The sequence below is a fragment of the Oncorhynchus gorbuscha genome, linkage group LG10 (genome assembly GCF_021184085.1).
Source record: "Oncorhynchus gorbuscha isolate QuinsamMale2020 ecotype Even-year linkage group LG10, OgorEven_v1.0, whole genome shotgun sequence".
NCBI classification, from domain to species: Eukaryota; Metazoa; Chordata; class Actinopteri; order Salmoniformes; family Salmonidae; genus Oncorhynchus; species Oncorhynchus gorbuscha.
Window position 1 is genome coordinate 57759397 of NC_060182.1, and position 20282 is coordinate 57779678.

General features: G+C 43.0%; 1 protein-coding gene across 4 annotated transcripts in view; it reads right to left on the minus strand.

The window, feature by feature from the left end:
• Positions 1-679: 679 nt before the first annotated feature.
• Positions 680-20282, minus strand: part of LOC124046275 (nuclear receptor coactivator 7-like) — a 68346-nt gene continuing 48743 nt past the window's right edge. The window contains exons 1-18 of one of the 4 annotated variants that reach the window (XM_046366458.1): positions 17163-18447; positions 16735-16944; positions 15388-15604; positions 15114-15173; positions 14649-14840; positions 13802-13881; positions 10985-11095; positions 8656-8835; positions 8096-8227; positions 7800-7984; positions 7040-7446; positions 6701-6857; positions 6292-6460; positions 5922-6038; positions 4737-4889; positions 4517-4612; positions 3792-3865; positions 680-3617 (exon numbers count right to left, since the gene is read on the minus strand). In XM_046366458.1, coding sequence (XP_046222414.1) covers positions 3482-3617; positions 3792-3865; positions 4517-4612; positions 4737-4889; positions 5922-6038; positions 6292-6460; positions 6701-6857; positions 7040-7446; positions 7800-7984; positions 8096-8227; positions 8656-8835; positions 10985-11095; positions 13802-13881; positions 14649-14840; positions 15114-15159 — 2235 coding nt within the window. In that variant the 5' untranslated portion in view covers positions 15160-15173; positions 15388-15604; positions 16735-16944; positions 17163-18447 and the 3' untranslated portion in view covers positions 680-3481. Of the gene's footprint in view, positions 3618-3791; positions 3866-4516; positions 4613-4736; positions 4890-5921; positions 6039-6291; positions 6461-6700; positions 6858-7039; positions 7447-7799; positions 7985-8095; positions 8228-8655; positions 8836-10984; positions 11096-13801; positions 13882-14648; positions 14841-15113; positions 15174-15387; positions 15605-16734; positions 18448-20282 lie in introns of those variants that run through there. The other 3 variants (XM_046366457.1, XM_046366460.1, XM_046366461.1) reach the window with 3 other exon arrangements.

Below are 20282 nucleotides of genomic sequence, written 5' to 3' on the forward strand. Positions count from 1 at the left end.
GTTGAGTTCTTACCTTCTAAACTCCTCTGTGGTAATAATGTGCTCCATACGGTCAAAAACAAGTTTAATTTAAGAACACGAGTGAGGCTTTTAATATTAAATCTAATTTGTGCCAACAAAAAAGTGATCCATAGGCCTAATGGACACACTCAAACTCGAGCAGTTTTGATAGACACAAAAGGGGAAATTTGTAGTTGGTAGATTCATATTTGAGATTTTTTGTACTTACCACCATTTTCATGATATCCAATTGGTAGTTAGTCTTGTCCCATCGCTGCAACTCCCGTAGGGACTAGGGAGAGGCGAAGGTCGAGGGACATGTATCCTCCAAAACACAACCCCACCAAGCCGCACTGCTTCTTGACTCACTGCTCGCTCAACCTGGAAGCCAGCCACACAAATGTGTTGGTGGAAACGCAGTACAGCTGGCAACCGAAGTCAGCGTGCATGTGCCCGGCCGTCACAAGGAGTCGCTAGAGCGCGATTGGACAAGGACATCCCAGCCAGCCAAACCTTCCCCTAAAACAAAATAATAAACAACAGAGTAGGGCTGGCTAATAAGTCCTTCATTTTGGGGTTATGCTCAGGTGTAACAATTTGGCTAATCTATACTTCCATATTTCCAAGTCATATTCTTGAAGATCAAGGGGTATTAAATTAATTGGAATGACTGGAAATCTGACAGACGTTGGTTTTTAATGTAAAGATAATGTAAATTGTATTATTATCTGTAGTAGAAAGCAATGGGATAGAAGAAGCTTACAAAACCAACCCAAAGTGCAATGCAACATCCATTTATAACCAGCTATGTAAACTAACATGGATTTATCCTAGATAAATCAGTAGATGTCATTCAATTTGTAATTAATTTGTGTAATGCCTCAAAGGTAAATTAATCTAAATGTAACAAAGGAATCAGATTAAATTTGACTAACGGTTTACAATTAGAAAGTGACCTACCCAACCCTGCCTGCAAATCTGTATGTGCGACCAATAAACTGATTTGGATACTTAACAAATGTAACTGGTTTGGAGGAAACGACAACAGCCTAGGGAAGTAGAAAATAAGCTTCAAAATAAAACTGAACCATCACTTTAAGGGAATGTAATTGGATCCTGTGCCAGACCCAAGTAAAAAAAAAAAAAAAATAAGGTTGTGTGAAAATGAATTAATTTCCCCCTAATGACTCTAGGTCCACCACATCGATGCTAATTACTTCCTGGACGAGACGTCCATGAAGCCTGAGGAAGAAGCCACATTTAGCTTCTCTGGTGGGGGGGTTAGAGGACCCCTCCACTGCGACGTACAGCAATTTTCTCAAAGGGGCTGGAGAAAGCTAAGGAATACCTAGCACAGTAAAGGCTGATTATCCTGAAGGATAATGATCAAACGAAACGCTAAACGTCTAACTTTGTGTAGGGATCCGATTCCTTCGGCGCTGGCAACTTTTCAGGTTGTTTCATTAGCATCCAACATGATCAGTATTACAAGAACCTCTTCAAATGACCGTGGCAGCTATACCAGTTGAGCCCTTCTGAAGACATACGCTTTAGACATGTTTTTTTCTATAACTAAACTCAATAGCTAGACGTTCAAGTAGACATACTTCTCATCAGTCTGAAAAGTAGCCAGCTTTTAAAACGTCGCTTTGGTCTTTGATACTATTGACCAATTCATATTTAATTGTTGTGAGTTCAAATTTGTTTTACTCACTTAAAACAGTTCCACACCAAAACAAGCAGACACACCATAATGCATTGTACTAATTAGTGGTTTCTTAATAAGCACTGTTTTGCAATATGTAAAGAACCATCGATTTCTGTAATACTTTGTCAGTCATTGTTGGAGTGGCAGAGCAGGTAAAGTCGTTCCCTCTGGAGTTTTAGCAGTTTGAGGGCCTGCCTGAAAGTCCAAAGTTGGCTGGCCAAGGCCTGATGCCATTGCTAAAACCTCTGCAGGCAACACCCCTGCTCTGTTCCCGAGGTCACCAACAGCTGTCATGGAAACACAAAAAGTTGGATGCTGGCACAATTGTAATGTAATTGCTTTCCTATGAAGCAAAAACATTGATGTAGATCTCATGTTATGGAACTACAGGTTAATTAACACCTTACCCATGAGATCAGAATTTAAAGTGTGACTACACCAAATATTATCTAACACAATCAACAGTTATTAAGAGCGAGATGAAATGGACTTAGTGATATTCTTCGGGTTCTACCACGTGTACATTGACACTTGAAACAGGTAATATCTTAACTAAATGTAATTTCTCCATCCTCTAAAAGGAAAGATTCACCCATTTTGAATGTGATATCATATGTGCATCACTGTTCTATCAATTCCTAGGGTCCTTTCATGTGCATCTGAGCTATTCGCTGTTCAAGCAGGCTGTATTTTTTTTGCCTGCTTGAACAGCAAATAGCTCAGATAAACATGAAAGGACCCTAGGAATTGATAGAACATCGCACAGAGATGCACAAATACGATAAAACATTCAAAATGGTTGAATCTTTCCTTTTAAGCACTGCAATGTAGGCACATGTTAGCATTGCAGAGGTAGTCATCCCCTTGAAATAACCTTTGACTATTTGTGCCTAATTTTGTGCAAAAAAAATAAAAATAGATTGAGTCTTGATTGTTATTTTCAGTCCCATAAGCTTGCAATGACCACTGGATGAAATCGATGTTTCTCAAAAAGTATCAGGTAAAGACATGTTATAATAACATTAGTCACATTTTTTTTGTCTACTTGTTATATTGTGGGAACATAGATCTAACTTCTGATCAGTGACAGCAACTTTCATGTATTGTTTGTTTGGGTAACATAAAACATTTCTATAAATATTTAGGTTAGACCATGTTCCCCCAAGTCCTTTTTTTGTTCACTTTGACTAAATGTGTACATCAGTTCATATAATTTGGTCTATATGCAAAAAGGGGCATAGTGAGCCCCTAGTTCTTCGAATTTCAGTTCCTCCATTTTACAAAAAGAGACAGCCACCTTCAGGTTAGCGATTCACAGGCAGCAAAAAGATGTGTAAAAAAAAATGGTGCCAGAATTAAGTGCCAATTGTGCTGGGGCGGAAATGCAGGCTTACACATGCAGGTAGGCCTTCAGATGGAGATCCATTGCTAGAAGATGTGAATTCCACCACTGAACTACAGTATCCACAAGGCAGAGTCAGATGACCGTGAGGACCATACCAACCTGCGAAAGAGTGGGGGGGGTCTTCCAATACAGTGAAGCTACAACCTCAGCCCCAAACCACCAACACCCCCCTCCACCTAGTGGTTTGGTCCACATTCAGAGATAGGGTTCAGAATAATCACAGTTCAGTTCGCAGCCCAAAACCACAGAATTAAGTCAAAATAGTGAGGTACATCCAACTCATTGTTCTAGAGTCTTGTTTAAAGCAGTCATTGGACAGCCAGACATCATGAGTGGGTGTTGCTAAGCAAGTTGAAGAGGGCAGGCCTTCACCAGAATGTCCACACCTCCAGCTCTATAACGTGGAAGTCGTCTCTTTCTGAGAGGCAGCAGTTGTTGAAGGTGTAACAGGGGCTACTCCTGCCCAGGTACAGCGTCTCATCCAGCCACAGGCCAAAGTGACCACTGCGGAAAAGAGAAAGAAATGCAGTTCATTGTTTTAGAGTCAAGTAATGTGTTCTCCTAAACATATTGGCACATACTGTAACACAAAGCAATGGACAGTAAGTGTCACGGAAATAGAAACAGCATCAAGAAAACCACAATGTAACACATTTCTAAAGCTGGGAGTGGCTCTACCTTCCTCCTCCGATAGCGAAAGAGTCCAGGTCTCCCTTTATGAAGAAGGAGTTCTCGCTTGTCCATCTGAAACACTATGGCAGGTGACAAGGGCAGAGTCAGTCAGGGACACCAACACAAGAGTACCTTAGGGTCCTATCTGATTAATGTTTTACTTCTCCGACAGCCCTTTGTGAATTGCAGATCAATGAACTTGGCCTTTGTAATGCTCTGCATATACAGTACACTATTTATAGCACAGGAGGCTGCTGAGGGGAGGACAGCTCATAATAATGGCTGGAACGGAGCTAATGGAATGGCATCAACATGGAAACCGTGTGCTTGGTACCATTCCCCCTATTCCTCTCCAGCCATTATCACGAGCACGTCCTCCCCAATTAAGGTGCCACCGACCTCATGTGATTGATAGCAATGAGTTCCTAACTTCTTAAATGTTGTTTGTGCTTAAAAAGGCAAAACGTGACCTTTCATAATCCAGTCATGCATTAAATTGACAATGTGACGTTGGTAGAGACCTTGACGTGAATAGTAATTTGGCTGCTGTGGAAACTCCTGCAATATTACATCAGAAAGATTTGCAACAAACAGTATTGTCTTCACTTAGGTTGACAAAACAATCCTGCAGCAAAACCTTAAGACACATTTCGGATTAGAAAATGTGAGAGAGAATTGTTTGGCAATGGTTGTGTATGCATCATAGTGTGTGCGTGTGTGTCTTGTCTGACCTTGAATCGAGGATGCAGCATGAAGAGGAATGTCTCTCCTGTGCCATAGAAGGTCTCGCTCGGCCTCAGTGGGTGAGAGAGAAAGCTCCCAAACACCTGGGGCACAGAAACATAACTGAATCTCTAAAGCGGATAGATATTAAAAATGTTGAGGGTGGTGCATGGAACATTAGAGAGTTTGACTATTACATTTAAAATCTGAGAACATAAAAAAGGTCACCTGATTGAGCGAGTCCTTGATGACCATGAGTACAGGCGAGTCACTGCCGTTCAGCTTCCGGTAGAGGGACTTGAGGCTGGAGCCGTGAAGAGAAGTGCTGTAGGCCAGATGCCACATGTGGCCCACTGTCCTGGGAGGCAACTCGGCTGAGAGCTGGAGAGAGGGAAGGATTGAGAAGGAGATAGAGTTGTGTGAGAGGGTTGGAGAGCAGGGGCACAAGTGGGCTCCCGAGTGAAGCAGCAGTCTAAGGCACTGCATCTCAGTGCTTGAGGCGTCACTACAGACACCCTGGTTTGAATCCAGGCTGTATCACAACCGGCTGTGATTGGGAGTCCCATAGGGCGGCGCACAATTGGCCCAGCGTCGTCCGGGTTTGGCCGGTGTAGGCAGTCATTGTAAATAAGAATTTGTTCTTGACTGACTTTCCTAGTTAAATAAAAATTTTAAAAAATGGGAGAATAGACCCTTATTACAAGATTAACAAAAATCTTCCTATGTTGAGCTAAAGAAAAAGGGAGAAAACGGTAATAAATGATATCCAATTATATTACCCCTTTCTTTTGCTAAGCTTTTCCTCTGTTGAGCTAATCATCTATCCAACAATGAATGAGCCTGGACATGAGACATTTGAAGATCCGACCTGCAGATGCCATAGCTAATTTATTGGTTCAAAGTGCTCACACCACTGCTCTGCTTAAATCTCTACACAGGAGTTCGCTACCAGCAATCTACCTTATACATAACCCCCTTTGTGAGACATGACCACAGCAGGGGTTGAGTATTTTCAGTACTCTACTCAGCAAAGGTTCAGTCATGAATGGCTCTGTATGTATGACTGAAGGGCAATGCTGCTTGAGGGAGACCGAGGCAGAAAAGTCAGGTTTTGTCTCAGACTCTGGATTTATCTTTAACCCCAGACCAGTCTGGGAATGCTGAACTTGTAATGCATTTGTGGAACTAGAGGCAAGAAGAGGAATGTGTGCAATTTCTTCTATATGTGTGGTGCTGACCAGTGACATGTCATGAGAAGCTTTAATTTAATTTCCCCTTGTGGATTAAGGAGGTCATTATCTCTTCCTTATCCAATAATGGATGAGCATAATCTTCCATTGTGAATTTGTGCATGTGTGATTAGATCAGAGTTTTGTGAAGCTCCGACATACATGTCTATGGTTGTGTGCATACCTCTCTGACAAGCGTTGCGTCCAAGATGCGACTCTGCTCCACGATCTCACACAGTCCCTCTGGATCTTTGTCCATGACCAGAGGTAGTCTCCCGCCACCATCCTCCACTGACACCATCTGCAAGACAAGAGAGACAACCTAGTTATAAGCCCATTAATCTCGCACTCAAACTTGACACACGTCGCACTCAAACAACAACTCCGGACCCCACTCCACCTAAAACACTACTCAAACTTCCCCAGGGTAAGATGTGCAAAAGATGCATCGTCACCACTGACGCTCTAGTCAAAGTTAATGGAAATAGCCATTTTTGTGTTCAGCCACTACAGACTTTAGGACTTTCCTCGATGACTTTAATATACAGACTTACCTCCCAGTCCTCCCCAGTCCGTCCGTGGTTCTTGGACACTTCTTCCTCCTCCTCCCCGTTGTCAACCAGTACAAACTCGTCTTTGTCGCCCTCCCCCTCCTCCGACCCTCCCTCCAGTACGCATAGGTCAGGCCTCCAGTGGCTCAGATAGGCATAGAGCTCATCTGAGCTACAGAAAACAAGACATGAGAGTAAAAAGATTTAGTGTTAAAGACCTTTAACTTACTTCTAGTGAGAATTGTAAAATTCTCTATATTCCTCAGCAGGGGAGGGCAATGAAATTGCTGAACAAGACATGTAAACATTATGTAAATGTTAGACAGTGTCAGTGCGAGGTGCTAATGTTCACAGAATGTAAGTAGAGTGTTAATGCTAAACTAAAATAGTCTTTGTGGCTCCAGACTGTTACCTCTCCTGAGAAAAGGCAAACCAGGCATCCCTCCGGGGTAAGGTTTTTGTTGTCCCCAGCTGCAAGCCTGCAGCCACACCCTTCTTCCCAGTGGACCCCTGGAGCCGCAGCCTGACAAACATGAGACACCCAAAAGTCCCTGAAGGTCTAGGGAGGCCTGGAGAAGGAGAGAAGTAGGGGGGGGGGGCGAGAGAGAAAGTGAGGGTGTAGCAAAACAAAGGAAATTAGTGGGAACCATTTGTTATGATACCATCTTACTACAAACTTATCAAGCAGACTTCAACTGCTGCTTGGGATAAAACAATGACATAAAACTATTGACTTGATTCCATTCATTACCTGACGTCTGATTCCTCACAGACTGCTCCTTCTCAGTCTCCTCTCTGTCCACATGCTCCATTCTCACTAGATTTCTCGTCCCTGCTGCTACTTGTCCTCCACAACAAAAGGTGGCAGCACTGCTCAGCTCAGCCCCGGATGACTGCACAACCAGCTCTTCCAGTGGGCTTCCCTTCCCCTCCAGCTGCTTCTCTGCCTGAGTCATGTCACTGCTACTCTCCTCCTCAGCGAACCCTTGCACTAGGCTGAGAGCCAGGGAAGAACTCAGCTCCGACGTAGCAGCAGAGACCAGCACTGGGACAGTCTCCCTGTTGTGCTGTGGGCTACGGCTGCTTCGCCTCCCACCCTGCTGGAGCGTCTTGCCAGTTTTGGAGACAGTTTTCTGGGTATTTTTAGTTCCTTTCCACCTAGTAACAGAAAAACAACCACCCATGTATGTTGCATGTTCTGCAATGTGACCCAGCAAGCACTCCTCGATACCATAGAAAACCATGGACCAATATCATTGGCTATACTCCATTTGCACTGCTAGATATCAGAGAACATACAGAATATTAGAATACACACCCACAGTGATCCAGTCATAGTGCGTATTTGCGATCTACCGATTTGACAGGTCTGCCCAGCATATAGGATTATTTTAGTGACCTCTTCGGTTAAAACGCCTTTCCAGGCAATGTGAAGACACAGTATGTTGATCTGTGAAGAGCTGCACCAAATATGTGTGTCTCAATCATGCACATAGTCATTTAATGCTGACCTGTGTGTGGAGGTGTTGAAGTGCACGTGGGAAATGTCCGAGTAGAACGAGACAGAGTCCAGGCTGTCCACTGAGCAGGACAGCAGGTACTCCTCACAGCCGTGCTCCATCACCAACGGGTGGGTCTTACACGGGTCAAAGAAGATCTTATTGGACGTCACTAGCAAGATACCAGAAACCACACCCTGGTGAGAGAGAGAGGTGAGAAAGGTAAGCGGGTGGTGAGAGGGGTGAGCAAGAATTGCGAGAGTGAGGTAGGTGAGAGTTGAGTGAGAATGGCGCTAGTCTCCACCCACCTTGCGGTCAGTGATGTAGCGGCAGAACAATTTGAGATATGGCATGGCGGCTTGCCCTTCCCTTTGGGAGCACTCGGGAGGGAGGGCCAGTAGGCAGAGCTGTCCGTCAGGCATTGGCACCGCCTCCACATCCTGGGAGAATCAAAACAAGCACGGAGCAAAAACACAACCGTAGCTCAGTAATATGCACTCCTCCGCTTGACTTAGTGTCTAAAGCAGGCATTAGCCACTCGTTAGACAGTGCTTTATATACACAGAGCTGACTTAGCTGGTTTTAAAAGAACAGTTCTCACAGAAATCAATCATTGCCATTAGCCAGTTAGCCAAGTTTTTCCAGTCCTGCATTGGCTCTTATTCTATTGAACAATTTCAGCCTAATTTAAAAACCGTTAGCCTCTCCTGACAAGAACATTCAATTCTACCATCGGAAAAGCAAGAACACACTCCATTAAAGGCCTGATAGGAGCCAGATCATCATGGTTAAATAATTTAAAAACATTGTCAAATGTACTTCCTCTTCTGTACGATTTGTGGAATAAAGTCATTCACATTATCCTTACCAGTAGTTTGTCATACTCTGCATCTGGTGACGGGGAGTGAGGGCTGGCAGATGGGGCCGGAAAAAGTCCAAGCCCTGGGTTAGTGGCCAACTCTGGCTCCAGCCTGAGGTTGGGGTCAAGGTGCATCACTGCGGGAGATGAGCCTTGGCCAGAGCCTTTACTCTTGGGAACGCAGAGGTTCTTCAAATGAAAGCACAGGGTAACATCACAACACAGAGTCGTGCACTGCTATAAATACAACTCTGCCCAGCGTAAGACCTTCCACTTCCTCTTTCCATTGTACTGTGAACTTTAAATCTGCTTTACTGTCGTCTTATCTGTAGCCTACTGGAGTGGAGGGGTGGATGCTTGATTTGGTAACCATGCAAATACAGGTAACTGCCAAAATTAAGGAAACAAGTAAATGAGGGATACAAAGTATATTGAAAGCAGGTGAGGTCCCAGTGTTAAGCAATTAACAATCATGCTTAGGGTCATGTATAAAAATGCAGAGTTGGCCATTATTTTGGCTAACATGGCTAGAGGAGTTCTGTGACTTTGAAAGAGTGGTCTCAAAGCAGCATAGGGGGAGAGAGTCAGTCACCAGACAACCCAACTGAACACTTATGGAATATTTGAGCGGCGCCTGAGACAGCATTTTCCACCACCATTAACTAAACACCAAATTATCGAATGTCTTGTGGAAAAATTGTGTTACATCCCTCCAATAGTTACAGACAATTGTAGAATCTATTCAAAGGTGCATTGAAGCTGTTCTGGCAGTTCATGGTTGCCCAACGCCCTATTAAGACATTTTATGTTGGCGTTTTATTTTGCCAGTTACCTGTAGCTTCTCTGAAGGCTATGTGGTGAAGGCTACATAGTCTTTCCCTCACTTTGCATGTCAAATCAGTGGAAGGTACAAGTAAAACACATTATACACACACACAAAAGTATGTGGACACCGCTTCAAATTAGTGGATTCGGCTATTTCAGCCACAATTTGCTGACAGGTGTAGAAAATGAAATCGCCATAGACAAACCTTGGCAGTAGAATGGCCTTACTGAAGAGCTCAGTGACTTTCAACGTGGCACCGTCATAGGATGCCACCTTTCCCACAAGTCAACTGTGCTGTTATTGTGAAGTGGAAATGTCTAGGAGCGACAAAGGCTCAGCCCCGAAGTGGTAGGCCAAACAAAAATCACAGAACGGGACCACTGAGTGCTGAAGCACATAAAAATCAGTTGCAACCTTCACTATGTTCCAAACTGTCTCTGGAAGCAACGTCAGCACAAGAACTGTTCGTCTGGAGCTTCCTGAAATGGTGGAGCTGCACACAAGCCTAAGATCAATATACGCAAAGCCAAGCGTCAGCTGGAGTGGTGTAAAGCTTGACGCCATTGGACTCCGGAGCAGTGGAAACGGGTTCTCTAGAGTGATTAATCACGCATCAATATCTGGCAGTCCGACAGACAAATCTGGGTTTACCGGATCACAGGAGGATGCTACCTACCCAAATGCATAGTGCCAACTGTAAAGTTTGGTGGAGAAGGGATGTTTTTCATAGTTCGAGCTAGGCCCCTTAGTCCCAGTGATGGGAAATCTTAATGCTAGAGCATACAATGACATTCTAGAATATTCTGTGTTTCTAACTTTGTGGCAACAGTTTAGGGAAGGCCCTTTCCTGTTTCAGCATGACAATGCCCCGATGCACAAAGCGAGGTCCATACAGAAATGCTTTGTTGAGATCGGTGTGGAACAACTTAACACAGAGCCCTGACCTCAATCCCAACGAACACCTTTGGGATAAATTGGAATGCTGACTGCGAGCCAGGCCTAACTCGCCCATCAGTGCCCGACCTCACTACTGCTCGTGGCTGAATGGAAGCAAGTCCCCGCAGCAATGTTCCAACATCTAGCGGAAAGCCTTCCCAGGAGAGTGGAGACTGTTATAGCAGCAAAGGGGGGAACAACTACATATTAATGCCCATGATTTTGGAATGAGATGTTCGACGAGCAAGTGTTCACATACTTTTGGTCATTTATTGTATTATGTCACTACCCTGAAACTTCATACTGGGAAAAAAACATATGCAGATATAAAAGATAATGTACATCTTGTCAGTGTCTGCTCAAATGATGAGGTTGATCGTACCCATAGGCCTGTAATTAATGCTTTTTCCCCCCAGTGACATTTCAAGGAGTCACATGTTCTGTAACTTCTCCTCACTCAACATGTCATATATATATACAGTATAATGTGTAAATGTAGGCTCTGGAAGATACTGTGTGTATGTGTATAGGATGTAGCAGCATCTGATAAAGGGGGGGAACCATGGTGACTCTTACCTGCCGGGAGATGAGGGAGGAAGAGATGGAGAGTTGCCTGTTCAGCTTAGTCTGATCTGCCAGGCTACTGCACTTGGAGGTGACACTGAACACCGTGTCTTCATGGTGAGCCTGTGTGTACGCAGTGCAGAAATCCATTAGGTAGTACTCCAATATTTTAAGAAATTAGACCAAATAAATGACAATCTGTTCCCTTCATTTGAGGCCCCACAGTCCTCTGACAAGCCCAATATCATGTGAACCCTCCATCCGCTCCTATACAACACAGGATTTAGCTATTGACAGATGGTCCATTGACCTAAATTACGTTCCCGACGCTTGAGACTCCATGTCTGCGGGCATTATTCACACTCTGCTACTGTATGTGTGTGTGGGTATGAGAGAGTGTGTAGGAACATGTCTAATTGCTTGTATGCTTTTTGTGTGTGTAAAACATTTTTAAACAAGACAGTGATACAGGCTACCAGTTCGGCATTATTTGAATACTGGTTTAGTGAATCAACTTCATACATGGAACTCATTGATATTTTCATAACACAAAAGTTTATAGACCAAGTATTAACTGCAAAGAGTATAAAATAGACATACAACATATGTTGCATAAAATCAATATACAAACACATCACCCCTATCCCCCTATACCAGACTCAAAGCAATATTGGTCCTTGAAAGCATCTTGATATGCTGTAGATCTTTTCAATGTATATTTTCTAGACAAAAAGGCATTGCAAAGGGATTTTCTAGACCGAAAAAAAACAAAGTTATTGAACACATGTTTTTGCCTTAAGTTGTTTAGGCTACAGTAAGATTTACAGTAGTGCCACATACAGTTGAAGTCGGAAGTTTACATACACCTTAGCCAAATACATTTAAACTCAGTTTCACAATTCCCGACATTTAATCCTGGTAGAAATTCCCTGTTTTAGGTCAGTTAGGATCAGCACTTTATTTTAAGAACGTGAAATGTCAGAATAATAGTAGAGAGTGATTTATTTCATCACATTCCCACTGGGTCAGAAGTTTACATGCACTCAATTAGTATTTGGTAACATTGCCTTTAAAATGTTTAACTTCGGTCAAATGTTTTGGGTAGCCTTCCACAAGCTGCCCACAATAAGTTGGGTGAATTGTGGCCCATTCCTCCTGACAGAGCTGGTGTAACGGAGTCAGGTTTGTAGGCCTCGTTGCTCACATGCTTTTTCAGTTCTGCCCACATATTTTCTATAGGATTGAGGTCAGGGCTTTGTGATGGCCACTCCGATACCTTGACTTTGTTGTCCTTAAGCCATTTTGCCACAACTTTGGAAGTATGCTTGGGGTCGTTGTCCATTTGGACGACCCATTTGTGACTAAGCTTTAACTTCCTGACTGATGTCTTGAGATGTTGCTTCAATATATGCACATAATTTTCTTGCCTCATGATGCCATTTATTTTGTGAAGTGCACCAGGCCCTCCTGCAGCAAAGAACCCCCACAACATGATGCTGCCACCCCAGTGATTCACAGTTGGGATGATGGTGTTCTTCGGCTTGCAAGCCTCCCCCTTTTTCCTCCAAACATAACAATGGTCATTATGGCCAAACAGTTCTATTTTTGTTTCATCAGACCAGAGGACATTTCTCCAAAAAGTACAATCTTTGTCCCCATGTGCAGTTCCAAACCATAGTCTGGCTTTTTTATGGTGGTTTTGGAGCAGTGGTTTCTTCCTTGCTGAGCAGCCTTTCAGGTTATGTTGATATAGGACTTGTTTTACTGTGGATATAGATACTTTTGTACGCGTTTCCTCCAGCATCATCAGAAGGTCCTTTGCTGTTTTTCAGGGATTGATTTGCACTTTTCGCACCAAAGTACGCTCATCTCTAGGAGTCAGAACGTGTCTCCTTCCTGAGCGGTATGACGGCTATGTGGTCCCATGGTGTTTATACTTGTGTACTATTGTTTGTACAGATGAACATGGTATCTTCAGGCGTTTGAACATTGCTCCCAAGGATGAACCAGACATGTGGAGGTCTACATTGTTTTTCTGAGGTCTTGGCTGATTTCTTTTGATTTTCCCATGATGTCAAGCAAAGAAGCACGGAGTTTGAAAGTAGGCCTTGAAATACATCCACAGGTACACCTCCAATTGACTCAAATGATATCAATTAGCCTATCAGAAGCTTCTAAAGCCATGACATCATTTTCTGTCATTTTCCAAGCTGTTTAAAGGCACAGTCAACTTAGTGTATGTAAATGTCTGACCCACTGGAATTGTGATACAGTGAATTATAAGTGAAATAATCTTTCTGTAAACAATTGTTGGAAAAATTACTTGTGTCATGAACAAAGTAGATGTCCTAACCGACTTGCCAAAACTATAGATTGTCAACAAGAAATTTGTGGAGTGGTTGAAAAACGAGTTTTAAAAACTCCAACCTAAGTGTATGTAAACTTCCGACTTCAACTGTATCAATTTCCCCTTTACGAAATCTGATAACGTTCGAAAGCTGCAATAATAGAAGCTTTTTCATCTGTACGTGATATAATTACGAACATTAATTTAACACATATCTTGCAATATACTGTCCTTCCATTATAACTGTTGTAGAGCCTCAGAATATACCTGTGCATACCCATTGACATAAGGAAGATCTGTGACTGATCTGTGACCACTGTTTCATTGAAATACAGCTGGTCTGACCTTTGAACCCTCATTATCCAAATCTATCTATACCATATATTATGCACTGTATTATCAAATGGTTATCAAATGTGAGGGTGCATCAGGTCTTTAAGATCATTGGCATAGGATTAGGTCTACATAAGATTGTGACTCACCATAGTGTCTACCTTGTCATCTGACAGGTGATCTCTGCCCATGGACTTGGCCATGGTTCCCTCCGTTCCCCATCTAGGCTCTATGAAGGCAAGATTTAAAAACATGATGTTGAGAAGTGATAACTCTTTCCACCAGTACTCTGCTTTCTGCTGCTGACTTACAACTTGTTTGTGGTACTGTATATAGTTTAATTCATGCAAAACAACCCCCCACTCTCTCTGGCCCTGTGTGTGGGCTCCTTTGTGTATCTCTCCTGGGGTACATGCAAGATATTACATACATTTCAGAGGTTAATTAAGGTACTGAGGTTTCTCTTTGAGAGTCGCAGGTGTGCAACAAGACAGCACTGTTGGCCTTGACACACCGACATAGAAATGTCCAATCTCTGGCTCAATGGCATGTGTCATCAAACTAGATCAAATTGAAAGCTCGCGGGAGGAGTGATCATGTTGATCCAATAAGTCCTTCTATAAAAATGTCAAAATTAACAGGGGCAGATCTGTGGTTCTGTGTACAGTGCTTTCAGAAAGTAGTCATACCCCTTGACTTACTCCACATTTTGTTGTGTTCGAGCCAACAGGTCATTTTTCTGTCAGAAGTTCAAGCCTTCCTTGCTGCAGTGTTGCAATTCCTCAAAAGTTAAATAACGCTACATCTAGAGGACTTCTCCTTAACAACCTTGCTTTGTGGGTGTTCTGTCAGGCTCTAGAATGGTTTGCCACGAAAATACACAACACATTTATAAATGCCATACGAATAATTGGCTATGGATCTACCAGCTACCAAGCCCCTGCTAAAGCAAACAAACCAGAGATATCGCTATAATCTTGTTGAGAGATACCTCACCTTGGAGGTAATACTGTCGCAGTCGGGGGTTCCGGATGTGGGGGACGTGGTCAAGGGGACGCCCCCACGGCACGGTGGCCCTGACCGCTGGCCCTGGCCTCCTTGGTTGGGTCGGTCTGAGGCCCTGTCTCCAAGGGTCCGGAAATGAACCTGCGGGACTGGGTGTCCCCAACAGGGAGCTTGGACCCCAGTCTGGAGGGGAGAAAGAACAAAGGGATGCTGGTGGTAGGAAAAACTACTGGGATGTTTATTAGTTCACCATTTATTATAGTCATTAAAGCCTTCTGACCCCATCTACAGTATATGATATGAGCACGTAAGGGTAAAAATAGTTGAAAACCCATCCGAGGCAATCAGCTATGATTCTTTATAATTTTTTCTTGACATTTAAAAAAAGACTGCTCTATATTGGCAATCACATTTGTGATTCATAGGATAGTGGGTGTTAGGGATATGGGTTGTTACCGTTTCTGGCAAGCACCTGTACTCCTCTTGCCCACGTAATGCCCATGACTGTTTGTGTTCCTTTATTCAAACAATAAGTAAATTCAGAAGAGTGACTATATCAAAGAAGGTGTTGAAAGTCTACTTTGAGCTGCTGTGCTCCATTCATTGCAACATGTAGGGAGAGCAACCCAAAAAAGGATAGGACGCATTATGGGATTAACTAAACGCGTCACAATTCTAAGCAGTGCTTTTCCTCATTTTTTGCCAATAATCAGTTAATCACAGGCCTGACCTGGTCTTGACGTTGCCAAAGTAGCTGGGCCTGTTTTTGTCCCTCTGTTGTATTTTGTGTTCCATGGCTCCAAGGGTTTGCAAGAAGGCCTTCTCAGGGACCTAGCTAATAATTCTGGGATATTGACAACAGCGATGGTCTGGTGAGTTGAGGGGCTCAGCTGGCATCCGTCCTCCTATGTTGGGTCCCCATGCTTATTAGGCACCCATAATCATACCTACAGGAGAGTGTAAGTTAGTGCACATATAAAAAAGAATGAGAGAGTGAGACAGTGCATATACTCCAAGTAATGTAGTCAGGTCTTTCAGGAGAATCAATGATGCAATCTGAGCATTTTAGCAGGCATATAGCCTTGCGCTGGAAAAATTGTTAGAAAAAAGGTTAAATAAGAAATTTTAAAAAAGAGTGGATTTGGCTATTTCAGCCACACCATTGCTGACAGGTGTATAAAAATCTAGCACACAGCCATGCAATCTCCAAAGACAAACATTGGCATTAGAATGGCCTTACTGAAGAGCTTGGTGACTTTCAACATGGCTACAGAGTTCCAAACTGCCTTTGGAAGCAATGTTAGCACAAAAAGTTCCTTAGTTCCAGTGAAGGGAAATCTTTTTGCTACAGCATACAATGATATTCTAGATGATTCTGTGCTTCCAACTTTGTTGCAACAGTTTGGGGAAGGCCCTTTCCTGTTTCAGCATGACAATGCGCCCATCCACAAAGTGAGGTCCATGGTTTGTAGAGATCGGTGTGGAAGAACTTGACTGGCCTGCACAGAGCCCTAACCTCAACCCCATCGAACAGCTTTGGGATGAATTGGAACGCTGACTGCGAGCCAGGCCTAATCGTCCAACATCAGTGCCCAACCTCACTAAATCTCTTGTGGCTGAATGGAAGCAGCAATGTTCCAACATCTAGTGGAAAGCCTTCCCAGAAGAATGGAGGCTGTTATAGCAGAAAGGGGGGGGGGACCAACTCGATATTAATGCCCGTAATTGTGTAATGAGATGTTCGATGAGCCCTTGTCCACATACTTTTGGTCATGTAGTGTATATTGCATGGCATTTTGGTGCATTCAATGTAATCTATTTTCCTTTTTCTTCTAGCATATTGTCAGAAGAGATTGGTTTTTCCACTTAGCTCAAGTTCATAATGAATAAGGGGTTCTACATGCAATACTGTATGAAGCATGCCGACAAAATCATCATGCCGTGGACAAGATTGCAATTACTGTAGTCTTCCTACACATGAATGATCCCACTTCCATATCGAAATTCCTGGGATGCGGCAATAAAACGTAGTGGTACCCTGAATTCAGCAACATATTACAAACATTTGGGGACTGACCTGTCACAAAGACTGCCCGGAGTGTTGATGGAGAGCGGGTGATTTCGGCAGACTTCATATTGCGGTGTTACTGTAGACTGTGATAGCACTGCAGAGTAGAGCTCAATACTGCAGCGCCAACAGCAACACGTTGAGCATGTATGCTCCGCCTATTTCCCTCATCCTCCATCCTTTTTAAAGGGCCCGTGGTTGAGCAGAATCATTGCAAGGCTGGAATAACGGTTAACTCACTGTAATAATCAATCCAACCCCACATGTTGTTAAATTCTCCATACAAACGCCTTAAAATAGCATAGATTACAATGGTAACTTTCCAAAATGACTTTGGTTTGTTGCACTAATTAATTGCAGATAGAAAAAGCCTATACATAACTTTCGCAGAAAATAACATGGCCTTTATTAGAATAGAAAACTGGAGTGGTTTATACCTTTGGGAAATATATATAGTTTATAAATAAATTCCGCAAAAGGCCTAGCACACGCCTTCTGCCACTCGAAGCGCTTTCATTGGATCGCTTCGCTCGTTGATGCTCAAATTCTGGAGAAAAACACGGTTCTGACAAGAGTGGGTACAGTTAAAACCAAACATAACTTTTTCGTAGCAGGTTAAAGGCGCCCCATGGTCAACTGCCATCAGCATTGGCCGTACAGCTGATATCAGCCTCTGCAGAAGTTAGGGCATTCATACTTCTTCCGCTGCGCCGAGCAGAGTAGTTGTAAAATAAATTGTCAATGAAGTTAGTTTGTTTTACAGGACCTCCTATATAGCTCTGCGAAGCAGAAATATGAATGCACTTCCGGACTTCTGCAGAGGCAATATCATGTAAATGCTACAAGGCCAATGCAGACCTCGGATTGAACATGCAGTGCATTTAAGAGACAATGTATGCTTGATCCGAAATGTGGTCAGTGGTGTCATATGGATGGTGTGACTCAGTAGCGGATCCTACAGAGGCATGTAACGTTACAGTAGAGGCGAAAATGAACTCAGTACCGCATCGCCATTAGCCTCTCAAATGTTGTAACAATATGGACGGCTCCATATAGCTACGCATTAACATGATTGACGACGGTAGGTGAAGGCGGGAGGTCCTGTATAAACACAAACGCACTTCCTTGACACATCTGCGCAAGAAGTATGAATGCCCTGACTCCTGAGGCTGTATCACCGTAAATGCTGCACGGCCAATGCAGACATCTGATTGCCCATGGAGCTCCTTTAAGGGTTAATTTAGGCAGCAGTTTAGGAAAAGGTTAGCTAAAATACTCTAACCTTCTAGGAAAAGCAACGCCATTCTTTATTTTGTGTTAAGATAACCGACATTAGCTACAACACATGGTATCATTCGATGTCTAAACGGAGGGTCAATAAAGCCAGGAAGACCAGTTGAAGGGCGAGTTAACGTTAACTGGCTAGCGTCGTCAGCTAACAGTAGAGCGCAACTAACGTTAAACACTAACTAGCTAGCCGTGCTTTAGCTTTCTCAAACTAGGCGGCATTCTGCATTCTCCATACAGTTCACAGCCATAGCTTCGCCCACGACTGCCTCATATGAACTCGAATCCCCTACGCTGTGGTTAACGTTTAGAAACGTCAGTAATCATCGCTTTCGAAACATATGGCGGTTATCTTTCATCAACGAGAAATAATCCTTCAAATAAAAAAATACTTAATGTTGCAGTTTTAATCCATGGCGCTATGGGTGCCTCCATCCAGCGAAGCTAATCAAGGTACAGTTTGTTTTATAGGCACACATTGACATTTTACAGACATTCGCCAAAAGCTATCAATAACTAATTCACAGTTTTTCACAATCAAACTAGATATGATTTATTCTATAAATGTCAAGCATACTTTTACAGCCTTTGTTTTGGATTTTTTTTTAATCCAGTTGATTTGATAGAAATACATCTATAAAAAGCCATTAAAAGCTATATAAATCAACGTTTCACTGATCAAACTAGGTATGATTTATTCTATAAATGTGTAGTATACTTTTACAACCTTTACTTTGAGTAGAAATTCAGTGACCATACCTTCCTTTTTAGGGAACATTGCATTGGGCTAGCTACCAACTAGTAACCTAACCATAGCTGCAGGAAGTAGGGGTGCTGCAGCAACCCTATACAATAAAAGTGCACAAAACTAGTGCACTGGACCTTTACTAGTACTATATTAGCGGACCGATAAGTCTGTAGGGCTGGGCGATATGACGATATATATCGTATGACGATAGAAAAACATCTATTGTTTCATATTACGCGCTATCGTTTATTTCGTTGTGTCGCAAATCACACTCCTTTGGGCAATATGTTTTGTAAATTGGACGACGGTTTGCGTGTGGAAGGAATTTTGCAACACAAACATGATGCGTGAACTTGACAGAGCATGGCGACACGGAGCTCTTCCCTAAAAAAGGGTATTCTTCGGTCGCATGGACATGGTTTGGGTATGAAAAGTCTGACACGGACCAGAAAACCGTCCTCTTTGCCGCAGGCCGGACCCAACAACAGGCTCAAACACCACTAACTTTTTACCACCTACGCAAGAATCATGTCGAACAGTACGGAGGGAGTCTACAGATGAGACCGATGAAGTTGAGTGCTCAAATCAAACGCCTGACTCAGATGTTGCAAGAGGCTTTTGCCCGCAGCACACCATATAGCAAAGGATCACAAAGATGGAAGGAGATAACAGCTGCCGTTACCGTTACAATTTACAGTTGAAGTCGGAAGTTTACATACACTTAGGTTGGAGTCATTAAAACTAATTTTTCAACTACTCCACACATTTCATGTTAACTAACTATAGTTTTGGCAAGTCGGTTAGGACATCTACTTTGTGCATGACAAGTAATTTTTCCAACAATTGTTTACAGACAGATTATATCACTGTATCACAATTCCAGTGGGTCAGAAGTTTACATACACTAAGTTGACTGTGCCTTTAAACAGCTTGGAAAATTCCAGAAAATGTCATGGCTTTAGAAGCTTCTGATAGGCCAATTGACATCATTGGAGTCAATTGGAGGTATACCTGTGAATGTATTTCAAGGCCTACCTTCAAACCCAGTGCCTCTTTACTTGACATCATGGAAAAATCAAAGAAATCAGCCAAGACCTCCAAAAATATTGTAAACCTCCACAAGTCTGGTCAATCCTTGGGAGCAATTTCCAAATGCCTGAAGGTACCACGTTCATCTGTACAAACAATAGCATGCAAGTATAAACACCATGGGACCACGCAGCCTTCATACCGCTCAGGAAGGATGCACGTTCTGTCTCCTAGAGAGGAGCGTACTTTGGTGTGAAAAATGCAAATCAATCCCAGAACAACAGCAAAGGACATTGTGAAGAGGAGGAAACAGATAAACAAGTATCTATATCCACAGTAAAACGAGTCCTATATCGACAGAACCTGAAAGGCCGCTCAGCAAGGAAGAAGCTACTGCTTCAAAACGGCCATAAAAAAGCTAAACTACGGTTTGCAACTGCACATGGGACAAAGATCGTACTTTTTGGAGAAATGTCCTCTGGTCTGATGAAAC